At 45.4% G+C, this 14,298-nt stretch overlaps 1 protein-coding gene across 1 annotated transcript in view; it reads right to left on the bottom strand.

Annotated features, from left to right (window-relative positions):
* Positions 1-305: 305 nt before the first annotated feature.
* Positions 306-14,298, bottom strand: part of LOC144824569 (cyclic nucleotide-binding domain-containing protein 2-like) — a 202,003-nt gene continuing 188,010 nt past the window's right edge. The window contains exon 4 of the mRNA XM_078683626.1: positions 306-653. Within this exon, the coding sequence (XP_078539752.1) occupies positions 308-653 (346 nt within the window). The 3' untranslated portion in view covers positions 306-307. The remainder of the gene's footprint in view (positions 654-14,298) is intronic.

Here is a 14,298-nt window from a genome sequence, read left to right as displayed (position 1 = left end):
AGGAGTTCCCGGTTCCGCACAACAATGCCTCTTAATTCGGTAACCTTCGGACCCACAGGAGCGCCTCACTCATACGTCGCCATTCACCGCGGGCGCCAAGCCACGCCCCTCCAATGAGATATTTCTCATAGTGCATGTGGTACTTACATTTTGTTTTCCAACAACTTAATTCATTAAAGGAATAAAACAAAGACCACTAGAATATTCATTTGAGAATATTGTATTTTATTATCTGCAATGGTTAGATGATATGCCTTGACAAGTGACAAAGAAGGGCAATTCGGGATGGGTAATTGGTACTTCTTTCTTACTGTAAGAATTTGTCCAGTCTGTTTCGGGGGATGTTGATGCCATGGATTAGACGCATCTCGATTCCTGGCAGCCCGTCTGCACTGATTTTCCCTTTTCTATCAATAGGGATAAACATGGGCTCCTGATGGAGTTCGCTTTCCTGATGTGCTTGGACCACAGAGACCAGGTTGAGCATACCATCCTGATTGAGATCGATAGAGAACTGTATAAAGGAATGGTCCCCAGTTTTCAAGTCCCTCTTTGGTTTTATCACTTGGCGATCCAGCAACGTGTTCACCAGATCTCTTTTGAATAATTTCCAGCAGTTCTGTTTCAAAAAGGTCTGGCACAGCTCATCATCCCTAAGAAAATAGCAGATGTCACATTATACTTTCCTAGAGAAACAACAGACATTTCCGAAAGTTGGTGAAACATTTATTATTCCTCAGCAACATTATTTGGTAAAGACTGTAATTATTTAAGCAACATAAACAGCAACATTATTCTACAGTACAGGAACTCGGTGAAGGCTGTTCCATTTGAACTAATACTTAACATTGGTGGGACCCACATTTGTTCTGTCCTCCCCTCTGTTCCTTTCCTTCTCTTTAGGTTTAAAATTGCCTTAAAACCATCCTCTTTTTTAAAATCTGCATTCTCAAGGTTAAACACCTAGTACTATCTTCTAGAGTCTAGGAACGTGCAAACATAAAGCAGAATAATGTAATTTAAATCTTTCCACACGTCCATTATAGATATTTCCCTTTTCTCCTTTATCTCATTTTCTTTTCTGCTCCCTTCCTTTCCATTGCTACGTCCTCTATTGCTCCCAATCCTTTTCCTCTCCATGATTTTTTATTTGTTTCTTGTTTTGAATATTTGTCTTTCTCTATCAGTGTCTAAATTATTTGATCCTCTCAGTTCTTCTCCAACCACAAACCCTTTTATACCACCTTTTCCCTGGAGGCCTGTGGCACAGAAGTCAAGATGAGAGGGTCTACTAGAGATCCCTCCTACAGGTCAGTGTGACAGTAAAGTGCTAATTAATTCCAGTTCTTCAGCCCTCTCAAGCCTCTGATCACTGTCTGAATCAAGAACCATGCATTGCCTTCTCTCCTGAAGGGACCCTGGCCAGGTATTTACCCACTTTGCTTATCTGTCCCTTCTCCAATATATCTATGGTACTAAAGGATACTGAGACTTGTGTCTGTCAACCATACTCAGGCATGGACCTCACAGATGCGTGTGCAGAGCACCACATTGTCAGGAAGACCACCCAGAGGAAATTATGGTTTCAGCCTGTCATTTGTGGTGATCAAGTAAACCATCAGAACATTTCGGAATGATATTGACAACAAAGATGAATAAGCTTCCCAGTGAAAAATGAAGACTATACCATAATGCTTTGAGTGGGCCTTTCACTACCCATTGTTGCATTACTTCTACTGTCCAAAAGGAGCCCATGAGGTTTTCCACTGACCTATCTGAGTCAACAGACCATGAGAGAGTCATAATTCTTTTCTTCAAGGATAGGTTCAGGGGGATCTGCCTGAAAGCGAATTGCTGCTAAAAACTCTGTTATTGCCCAGAGGAGAACAAAGACCTCAGGAAGCTGTGCCCTCGCCCTCCCGCCGCCTGACCCCTGCTCTACCTTTGGGTCTGGCCGCCGAGCGGAGCGCGGTGCTGGGGCAAGACAAAAACTACACCACCCAGCATTCCCGGCGACGCATTCCGCGTCAATCGAGCGCCAGGAGGCGCATAAATTTGCTGTCACCCCCGTCTCGCGGGACGCCGGGCGAAGCCCGGGCCAAGGGCGGGCCCGTTTCAGCCCGTTCCAGGTTGGGCTGGGCCACCCCCCTTGCTTCATTCCATCCGGACCCTACCCTAAAGGTATTAACTTTGCCCATTGACTTTGGACATTTTGAACATTTAACTGTCAGACCTTAAACTGTTATAACTATGACTAGGGGTTTAAGAAGCAAAACAGCCCTTAAAGCTGCTTCGTTTACAGGACCTATTGATTTATTCATTTCTAAAACAACTGAGGCCATTAATCAAAATATTGCTGTTTTGGAACGTAGGGTGTCCCAGGACCTTGCGACTGCCCGGAGATCTTCTATGGGCCATATAGCAACAGCCTTAACCCCACTGCCATCAGCTACCCCTATCCCAATTCTAATACAGTCTGGCACCACAGCACAAGTTCACTCCATCCCTAGTGCTGTAGATTTATCAGCCACTAATCTGTCACTGGAATTGGATTCGACTGAGAACCTTGAGATAACCCCAGACCTTGAGCATATTTTATCCGAAGACCCGGCTCAGGATCTAGCACAAGTCAATAAGCTTAGGGGGGCCAGAGAAGGTGCCGTCCCAAAACAGCCTGAAGCGCACAATAAGGGGAATACCAATATAATCCAACATACTACCAATAATAAGAAAGGGCCTATTGTCTCATTAGTCAACAATCCCCTTTCCAGTAAAAACTCTGTTACCTCACATTCATCTAGTCTACAATGCCCCACTTTGGACAATGTTCAAGAGGGCGGCCCAAGCCCGTCTGACAGTGATACTTCACAACTCCTTGCTAGTTTTAGGGACTTACTAAAATTTCACCTTCAACCTTTGGAGAGGAGTATTATGGCAATAGAAAAGCAACTTACCATACTCCTCACCAAAATACCCAACCAGACTAGGGTGGGAACTACCACAACCGGAGGGGTACCAGTAGCAATTAATTCTGGGTCTACACCGCTTAATCCACCCAGACCGCCTGTTACACCTAAAGTACAGGCAAAAACTAAAGAGCCTTTAACCACCTCATTACCTGCTCCAAATAATTGTGCAACTTCCAAACCCAATGCTAAACCCTCATCTCAACCCACACCTCAGGTACACATATCTAGTCATCAAATCTCTACACAACTCTCTCCTGCAGTTATACCCCCAGCCGCCAGCGCCATCGCGGCCAAGGGGTCTCTGCAGCCACCTCATGACAAACCCTCGGTTACCCAAAAATTACATCATATAGATACTAAGAGGGGGCCTAGGCCTAAACGCCCAGTTCACCTTCCACCGGAGGTCTCCCCATTTACGGTAATTTTAACGGGAGTCCCGGAACTTCCAGCAGGTACTGATGAACCTTCCTGGTCCCTCTTGAATAAAATTATCCAATGGCTTAGTATCAACAGGCCACTACAGCCTACTAATACCTGTAGAATATCTTCAGTCCGTAGGGTATCATGGGTGGGGGCGAGTCCTAAGAGTATTCAGGGGGATTGCGTCATTGTTACCTGCGAAGACGCATCCTCGGTGAATCATATTTGTTCATGGCCAGAGTTGGAGAAGAAAGGGGGAATCGACACTCAGCGGCTCTCCTTTTTCTATCCACCTGTATTTAATTTTCATGTTCCAATTTTAGCCCCCAACTGGGTTATTCCTCAAGAACAAGCCTGGAATTATGGAGGCCCCTGGATGACACAAAAGAGCAGGAATAGGGATGGGCTACCCCGTCCCTTGTACCCCAATAAAGGCTATCCTATGGGGAACGGATGGCTAGGTATTCACACCAGCAACAGATTCGACTGTCTGGAGATGGTCGACTGACGTAGTGCCCTATCACCCTCTAGTCAGCCAGCCATCAAGCAGCCTGGGTCCCCCTATGTTTGCAAGCTATCTGTTAACGATAGAATTACAGCATCCCGTATCTCGGACTGTGTACCCGCCGTTGATCGGGCGGGCCGACGATATGATACGGTAAATGAAGGAAGCCCCACAGAACCTTTCCCACCCTATACTATTACTAGTAATAACCAAACCACCCATTCTTGCATAGGTGCCCCTTGTATTAGCCCTGAAGTGAGTGCGTCCTCTGATGCCTCTAGACTGGGCTTAGTTGTGAGCACCCCGGAAGTTAGTCCAACCATACCTTGTGTTCCCCAGCTGGTGATGACCGTTTATGATACTATCAAGTCTGCCGGTCTTACCCTTATCTCTTGGAACATAGCCGGTATTGCAGGGAAATTAGACTCACCCTTTTGGTCCAGGTTTATTGGGGAAGGTTTTGATATAATCCTCCTCCAGGAAACCTGGTGCCAGGAACAAATCAATATTGAAGGTTACTCATCCTATTGCCTCAAAGCCACTAAATCTAGTTCAGGTAGGGCTAAGGGGGTCTTCTGTTGCTTCTGTCCAACAAGTTGTGTAACTGTGTAGTCGGAAGCAGTTCGACTGTGGGAACCCACAGCCAGGTAGTGAGGGTTGATTGCAGTAAGGGAATCGATCTGGTTATAGTAAATTTTTACAACAACATCTTCGATGCCTCCAGAGGGAATATTTTATTCCCCCTTGAAAAGGAAATTGTAAGGGTTATGGGCTTTTCGAACAGAAAGGCAGATGTTATATGGGCAGGGGATTTTAACCTACAGCCATGCCACCTGTCCAAAGGGAATCCCTGTGGCCTTGGAACAGTAATGTCTAACCAATGGGGGGGAGTGGGAGAGAGGGAGGATTTCCTCCACTTCCCACACTGTCACTATGGATCTATACTTAATAAAATGTTAACCAAACTAGACATACACCTGTTAAACTGTAACAAAAACATCCAGACAGATACGTGTCCCACCTTTACAGGAAGGGATGCTGGAACATTTATTGATCACATTTTGCTGTCTAGTACAGGGGACTTTTCCAACCTGTATATCAAAGAGGAAAGCCTCAGTGACCACAATAGCATTTGTATTACCCTCCTGGGTCACGGTACTTCACCAGTGATAGGAGAAAAGTGCTCCACTGATTTAGTACCTATTAGACCAAATGGTCTAAGGATCAGATGGTCTGGAACCAACTCCATGGCCAAACAAAAGGAGGTTATATCTAGCTGTAAAACCCAAATTAGCTATTGTTTAAAAAATGTAATTAACCCTGATTCCCTATTGTCACACTTCATCACTATCAACACTATTATCGAAGGTATCTTTACTAAGGCTCCCTCATCTAACAGAGGTATGAAGCAGGGATGGTTTGACAAACCTTGTAAACTTGCCCTTCGGGAATTGAAGAAGGCATTTGGGGCCCGATGTAGGTAAAACGCATTTACCGATTTTAAAATACCGATCCGTACCGAATCGGTATTTCAAAATCGGAAAATGATATGTAGGAAAAAAACATCGGAAAAATACCGAATCGGTAGCATTCGGTATCGAGAGTCGGTACGTACCGAATCGCCAAGTACCGATTCGGTATAGGCCGGGTCGGACACGTCCGAATCGGTAATAAAAAAATGCGGAACCAACCGATTCGGTAAACGCCGAATCGGAAATATAAATACGCCCCATGGGCCGAAAGGCCAATAGGAAGGCATTATACATTCCGAATCGGTATTTACCGAACATATTTGGAAAATACAGAATCGGTAAATACCGATTCGGAAAATGCCGTTTTGCCGAGCAGGTTGAGTGACACTGAAGACATCAGCCAATGAGCTGTAAGCACCCTCCCCCACAGGGAGTGGCAACCCAGGCAGGTGCAACTCATCAGAACTTTCTGGAAAGCTGCCTGAGCTGAGCAAACACAGCATTGTGAGCAGGATCCCTGTGAGACATGGATACCAGCACAGAGAGCCAGAAGGCAGCGCGTAAGCGCAATCCAAAATTCAGCACCATGGAGCTGCAAACTTTGGTGGAGGAGGTGGTGAGGGTGCACACCCAGCTATATGGAAGGCTGTCCCTCACTGTTCTGGAGAGCACCAAGAGGAGGCTGTGGATCGACATCGGGGAGAAAGTGAATGCAGTTGGTGTCACCCACAGGAGCCTAGACGACCTCAAGAAGAGGTTTTATGACATCCGTGGCGTGACCAAGCGCAAACTGGCCGACCTGCACAAGCAGGCTGGACTCACTGGAGGAGGAGCAAACCGTGCGCCACCCCTCACTCAGCTGGAGGAACTAGTGGCGACCACCATCGAGAGGGCCAGTGTCGTGGGAATTGGGGACCTGGATAGCTCATTCCGAGCTACAGCTACAGGTAAGAAGCATGCGCAACTTGACACACCATACCAGACACCTCCCCTACAGACCCAATGCACAGCCAAACCCCAGGCCAGTACTGCTAGCAACAGACATGAGCAATGCATCTTCCTAAATGTACTCTGCAAAAGTTACCAAAAATGCCACAGCACAAGCATTAGATAAATAACAGTAATACAGCATCAACGTGTTTGTAATGAGATGTGCAATGCTTTAATAGTAGTGACTGGAACACATTAGCACCCACTTGACAAATGCTTCTATATACCTAGGGGCACCATCAGGCGGGGGAGCAGCATCAGCTCCAGCACCAGCTCCAGCACCAACAGCCAGTGCGGCGGTGGCAAGCACCAGTGCAGCAGCACAGGAGGAGGAGGACAACAGCTGTGCCCTGGCAAATGAGGAGGACACTGGACATTCCCTCACAACTCCACACTCCCCCCGACTGTCTCAGTCTCAGTCGCCCTCATTGCTATTCTCCCCAGAGAACACACCACCACAGAGCCACCCTGCACCTGCCACTTCCTCGGCCCGGAGGAGAATTGTAGCTCCATTAGTCATCATGGAGGGGGCAGCGGCTCAGGCTCCTGCACAAGACCCCGTGACACCAGCGTCACCAGAGCACACACAGCAGGGCAGCAGGAATCCACGTAGGCCACGTGCAACCAGCAGCCCAATACCAGCACCGGGAGGCAGCGTCTTCGCAGGGCTGGAGACCAGCATGGTCACGATACAGAGGATGCAGGCGAAATCCATCCTGGCCTGCCATCGCCAGTTGCGCCTGCACAACCTGCAGATGGGTGAAATGACACAGGGCTTCAAGACCTTCGTTGACAGCAACAAGGAAATAGCGACATCAATTGGCCGAATGACCACTGCCATCACCCAGCTCTGCAACAGGTTGGATGACCATGAGGTGAGTCGTCGCAGGGATGCACGAGTGCAGAACAGGTCACTCAACCGCCTTGCTGCTGCGACTGCCCAGCTATGCCAACGTGGGGCAAACATGGAGGCCAGCCTCACACAGAACATGTCCGAGGTCACTAGGGGCATGGGCCGTATTACAACCGCCATGGAGACACTACTCATCTCCAACACCGTAGTGAATCCCGTCCTGGGCGAGGCTGGGGACAGCAGCAGCCGCAGCAGCCCGGCCAGCGCTGCGTCAGAGCCGTGCCGGAGCAGCAGGCGCTCAGCTGAGGCTGCAGGGCATTCAGAAGGGGGTGAGGCTCATCCTAGTGGGCCTGCTAAGCGCAGCAAAAAATAAGACTGCCACTGCGGGTGAGGCAACCCGGACATTGGACATTCCTACCCCTTCTTGTTTCACTTTTCTTTTGTTGCACATCAGTGCAGTAACGTTGATGCAACATTATTAAATTTAATTTCTGAAAACATACATTGACCTGTTTGTGCATCTGTACTCACTCAGAAATAGTTGTCTGTGATCTCCTGACGCCTGTATCTGCCGTCAGTTGGTGCAGAGACTCCAGCAGGTAGTGGTAGTGGCACAGCATTGTCATCGTCAGGGTCCTCGTAGTCGGATAACTCTACCTCAGTGCCTTTCCTGACTGCAAGGTTGTGCAACATTGCACAGACAGCAATAATCTTGCAGCAGGTGATGGGGGTATATTGCCTTGCACCTCCGCTCTTGTGCAGACATCTGAACCTGCTCTTCCAGATGCCAAAGGTCCTTTCCACTAAGTTCCTCGTGCTTTTGTGGGCACGGTTGTACCTCCTTTGGCTGGGTGTTGAGGGGTTGAGGTAAGGGGTGAGAATGAACGAGCGTAGGGCATATGCACTGTCGCCTAGAAGGAGAAGGGGTAACATTACTCACATGCATACATGTACTTCACACTGCAATTTTGGTTATGGGGGTCTGACACTGTGTCTTACCTAGGAGGTATCCTTCGCCAAATTCCCCTGCCATCAGCCGTGCATAAATACCGCTACTCTGGAAGATATAGGAGTCGTGGCTACTCCCCGGAAACTTTGCAACCAGGTCAGTGATCACACACTTGGCATTGCATATCACTTGCACATTTATGGTGTGCCGTGACTTCCGATTGCGGTATACGTATTCCGTGTCAGCAGGGGGGCAAATCGGTATGTGTGTGCCATCTATGCAGCCAATGATGTGGGGGAATCTTGCCATCTGATAGAATTCAGCTTTTGTCTGTGCCAGTTCTGCATGGGTGGAAGGGAAGGAAATGTAGTGGTCCATCCTCTGGATCATGGCATCAAGGAACTTGTGGAAGAACCTTGACAGGCTGCTCTGGGTCACCCCTCCTGCCACAGCAACTACACTTTAATAGCTGCCAGACGCCAGCAGGTGTAGGCAGCATAGCACCTGCACCTGCACAGGGATTGCGTGTGCCCTTGGGGTGGGGTGCTGCAACAGGGGTTGGAGGTCCCTGATGAGGTCTCTGATGGTGTCTGCCTCCAGCCTGTACCTCTGTAGGATCTCTGGATCTGTCAGCATGCACAGGGTCACCCTCTGCCTGTAGACCTGCTCCTGTCTCAGCCATTCCCTCTCTCCTTCCTGCTGTAGCCGTAGCCGTCTTGCTATGACATAGAAAGCTGCCATGTTGCAAGTAGAACTGCATTTTGGGTCCTTTTTTATAGGTTGCACCTGGTTACCACCTGATTCCAATCCATGGTAATTTCCGACTCTGAAATACCGAATTTGAAGCAAAATCGGTATTTCAGTGCTTACCTACATCTCAATCTTAAGCTTTTCGCATCAAATCGGATTTTCACCGAATCGGAATTAATACCAAATCGGCGATTTTACCGATTCGGAAAGTCACCGAGTCGGTAGGATTCCGATTCGAAAAAAAGTAGGAATCGGAAAAATCTCCGATTAGGTATTCTACCGAATCGGAGATTTTTTCCGATTCCTACTTTTTTCCGATTCGGAATCCTACCGACTCGGTGACTTTCCGAATCGGTAAAATCGCCGATTTCGCCGGATTTCGGCCTCCTACATCCCGTTGTCTCTATTCCGATCGGTAACGGCCGAAAATACCGATTTTCGGCCGTTACCGACCGACCTACATCGGGCCCTTGGTACCAAACCACGAGACAGTGACGGAATAAAACATCTTAGGGCCAACTATAAAATGGTAATTACCAACAGAAAAAAGATCTTACAAAGTGAAGCATGGGATAAGTTAAAGGAAGCAGTTGAGACCAAAAACTGCAAATTATATTGGGATACAATTAACAGCCCTTTTCTCAACAAAGATGGCATCCCGGAATTAACTTCCTATGTCGCATGTAATGACTGGATCATCCATTTTTCTAACATCTTTAACCCGGAAGGGACACCCTTAGTTGTTTCAACTATTGAGGTTTCACCCTGGATACCTCTACCCATGGGAGTAACACTGGAGGAAGGTTATGAAGGACTTTCCAATAGTAAAGGGGGAAATGCTCCAGGCCCGGATGGGGTTCCCATTGATTTACTTAAAGCTGAACCGAATTTGTGGGTCCCCATCCTGGTGAGGATTTTTAATTGTGCGGCAGAAGGCAATTTTCCTCCTTCTTGGGGTCAATCAGTTATAATTCCCCTATTCAAGAAAGGTAGCAAATCTGAGGCCTCCAACTATCAACCGATTTCTTTGCTGGATGCCTCAGTGAAGGTTATGAGCAGGATTCTGCTTAAAAGGTTAGAAACCTGGGCAACTGATTCGAATATTTTAACTAAAGTGCAATATGGCTTCCGGAAAGGTATGGGCACTTTGGAACAATGTGTAAATTTGGACCTTATTATCAACAAATATACTGTAGCCAAAAAGGGCAACCTTTTTTTATGTTTTGCTGATTTGAGCAGCACGTTCGATTAAGTTAATCATGCTATTCTCTGGGAGGTTTTGCTAGAGTCAGGGGCACCGAAGGATTTTGTCCACTTTTTAGCCAGGCTTTACGAAAAACTCTCTTGTAAGGTCCGTTATGGCACCCTAGGCGAATGTACCCCATTCCTCAAAGTTTCAAGGGGAATTCGCCAGGGATGCGTTTTGGCCCCTCTTTTATTTTCCCTTTTTATTAATGGTGTTGATCGTACCCTGGTTGATATTTCCGCGGATGCCCCTTCGATTGGAGGTAATCCCGTCCCACTTTTACTATATGCGGACGACGCCGTTCTTTTATCCCGTACCCAGATTGGCCTTCAGCGTCTAATCGATAGTTTCATGTTGTTTATTCAAAACAGAAGGCTCTGTGTGAATAAATCAAAGACTTATGTTATGTCATGCGGGCAGGCTGCAAATAAGATGAAGCATAGTTTTTTCTTGGACAGTGATAAAAAGACACACGTTAAATCTTTCTGTTATTTGGGAATCACCTACACCAACAATGGGTCTTGGACTACTGAATTTGATAACATCAGTTTGAAAATGCTGCGGTCCACTAGCAGTATATTTCGATTTGCCACTAAACTTGGATCGAGAAGCATCCCAGATATGATCAATATATACAACATCCGTTGCGTTTCTTCTGCACTGTATGGGGCGGGTGTATGGGGCCATAGTGTAGGCCCTTTGCTCCAAACTGATGAAAATAAGTTTTTAAAGAGATTGTTATGTGTTCCTTCTTCTGCCTCTGTACAACTAACCCATGATGAGGTAGGGATCGAGTTTATATCTGACTTAGCAGCAGTCCGGCCACTTTTATTGTGGCGTTCTATTTGGGCTAAGCCAGAGACTCGATTTACTCAAGAGATTATTCTTGATTGTATAGGTTTGGACCACTCGTTACGCATACAATGGCTGAGATACATTCAGTTCTGGTACAACCTTTTATTTGATATTGATGTCTTCCTTGATCCAGAATTGGCAGTCGCCTACTCCAAAAAAGAAATCAAGCAAACGTTTTTAAATTTTAAAAAGGCTGAGCGTGACAAAGTGTACGGTAAGTCAGCCACCGTGAAGTTCTATAAGGAACTGAATTTAATTCCGGGGCTTCAACCCTACCTTGTGAATGTGACTCGTTCATCTCATCAATTCGTATTAACCCGAGTCAGATTGGGTATCGTACACCACCTTGTTGCGTTCCCAAACCAGAAAGTCAGATCCGAGACCCCCTGCCCGTGTGACAATACTTCACGCCAGAGCTGTTGCCACTTTTTACTTTTCTGTAAATTTTACCAATTCTTAAGGGTAAAATACCTTAAGCCCATTTTTATAAAATACAACATCCGATCCGCAAAGACCGCATTGATATTATTATCCTCTTTGGAGAATGTGGATATTTGCTTTTTTGTGGCCACTTTTATTTTGAAATGTACAGCTGCCAGGAAAAGTATAGTGTTGTAACACCCTTATACATACCTGTCTGTACTGAACGACCTGTATATAAAATATTTTTAACTTTGTATTTTGCTAGTTTTATGCCCTTTTGAGACGTACAGCTGCCAGGAAATGTATAGTGCTGCTATTACTTTATACATTCCTGTCTGTACATAAAAGTTGTGTAAATGTTGAATTATCATTTATGTTATAAATCTACAGTATGTATTGTATGGTCCTTTTTCACACACTAAATTTTTCCTCTTATGCCCATTCGAGCCGCCCGGACTTTTGTCCTGTTTTAAATGTACAGCTGCCAGGAAACACCATTTGGAGTGATAAATATATTCGATTTCCTGTCTGTACACATATGATTCTTTTGTATAACTTTTATATTGCCCATATTATTTAACTATTATCTGTTGCCTACTAACTGTTGCACATGTTTTTTTTTTTATCCCCTTTTTTTCTATGTACTATTCATGTGTACATTTTGAGTCATATAAGGTATTGTATTTTAATGTTTGCTTGTATGATTTGTACTTTCAAATCGAATAAAAGCTTATGAATTGAGGTTCAGAAAGCATTCCTTTTACTACTATAAATGAGGCATCCATAAATCACAAGAAGGCCTGCCACTCAATCAATATATAAAACAAGTGTCACGTGGGAGTTATTTAAAGTCTACCAATCCACCAATCGTGCTGTGGGCTCTGAATTTTACTTTTTCTTCTTCACTCTATACTTAATTTGTTAATTACTCAATATTACTACACTGGTCTGAAAATTTGAAAAAATATTAGATGCAAGTGCTGAACGTACAACCACATTTTTCTGTTATATATATGTTCATGAGACGATAAACACAGATTCAAATGTGACGAAGTGAATTAAAGGTGCAGACAATGCAGTGCTCACATATTACAAAGAAATCTTAACAATATATAAAAGCAATTATAACAACACACTGTACAATCCCCAGTGGCCCTGTATAAAGTTTTGGCTCAACAGGATAGCCTGTACAACATAGTAAGTCCCCCATATCAGAGGTAGCTCTCAACCATTTTTTTTTGTTGTCTTTATTTTGACCTCACTCATTTTAAGGGTCACCGCAGGACGCTGTTGTCCTACTCCCACACCTGACACATCCAAAGTGTAAGGGATCGGTTACCAGCACTATCTACTACTGAAACACCATGAAAGCTCGCATGGTCATTTAACCAATGACTGTGTAACTTACCACCATGATGTTGAGGTATCCTATCTTCAAACTAGGATGAAATAACACAAAGACCATGAATATCCTACTCCTATCTGGGTACCTACATCCAAAACCCTCATGCTACATACAACATGCTCCTACGATGCAGGGGAGCAAATGTGACCTCATGTACGCGTAACTTCTTAATTGTGCAATCAATGCTGGCACCATCAGTGATTTACACGAGGCACGGTGAGCGACATACATTATAACTTCCCCTTATCATATGGGCACCGTATACACAATCTATAATCACCACAACACATGAGTAAACCATGCATAGAAAAATCAAGTAGATTATACGTATTCCAAATGAGATATGGGACCCAAAACATATTCAAACTGGCGTTACTGGCGCCTGTAGGCTTTACTGGTCTGTACAAAATGAAAAATCGTTTTTCGCAAAGAAGAGTGGTCTTATAGGCTCCTTTTTTATAAGAATTGTGCGGATTTCAGGAAATTCAAATTCTGATTGACACTAAGCACATCCAATTGATGTCTGGCCCCATCTGGATAATATCAGAATTCCTGAAAACATCTTTCACCGGCAAGAGCTCTTTTGTTGTCATTGTAGAGTTCATTTCTGATGCTCTATGGAAATAAAAATAAAAAATCCTGCATTCAATGATCTCATTTCATAGTGCTGTGGAAATCCAATATCATATGGCGCAAGGTGAGCAGTGTCTGCTTGGAATAATTGTTTAAATTATTTTGGTGTCTCTGAGAATTAGTGGGAAAGTAATCTAGTCCTTTTACAGCTGAAATGTATGATCAGCTTCAAAAGGCCCCCCCAAAAAAACTAACTCTCTTTCTTTGAAGCAGGATTAGAGGAGTTATAGTTGTTAAAAAATTAATATATTTTTATACATATAGGGCCTCATTTTTGAGACACCTAGTGCCGCCGGAACATCACCCCTAGTGCCGCCGACAGCACTAAGCCACTTTTTTTGGCTTATTGCTGCCTGATAAATATTGGACCCTTTAACGCAGTTTTCTGCGTTAAAGGGTCATGCAATAGGTGTTGCTGGGGGCGTTCCCAGCAACATCCATGGCTTTTTGACACTGCCCCAGATTTACGAGAAATCGTAAATCTGAGGCAGCGCCAAAAACGTACGCCTCCCGTGGGCAGTCGGAAGGGAGGCACAATGAGAAGAAGATATATTTTTTCCCCCTCGTTTTTCGCACATAGAAAGAGGAAAAAGCCTCTTGCGATTAGTTTTGTAAGGGAACGTTTCCCTTCCTGTACAAAAATAATCATCCCCGCAACGCAGACACCCTTGCACCATGGTGCCAAGGTGCCTAAATTGATGCATGGCAGCCCATTGTGCGCCGGCGCAGAGGAAAAGGACAGGAATGCGCTGTATCTGATATATACTGTGTATTCCTGCCCTTTTCTTTTGCCGTTGGGTAGTGCAACAGGAAGGCCTGCTGCGCTGC

The sequence above is a fragment of the Lissotriton helveticus genome, chromosome 3_1 (genome assembly GCF_964261635.1).
Source record: "Lissotriton helveticus chromosome 3_1, aLisHel1.1, whole genome shotgun sequence".
Classification (NCBI taxonomy): Eukaryota; Metazoa; Chordata; class Amphibia; order Caudata; family Salamandridae; genus Lissotriton; species Lissotriton helveticus.
This window is presented reverse-complemented; position numbering and strand designations above follow the sequence as displayed.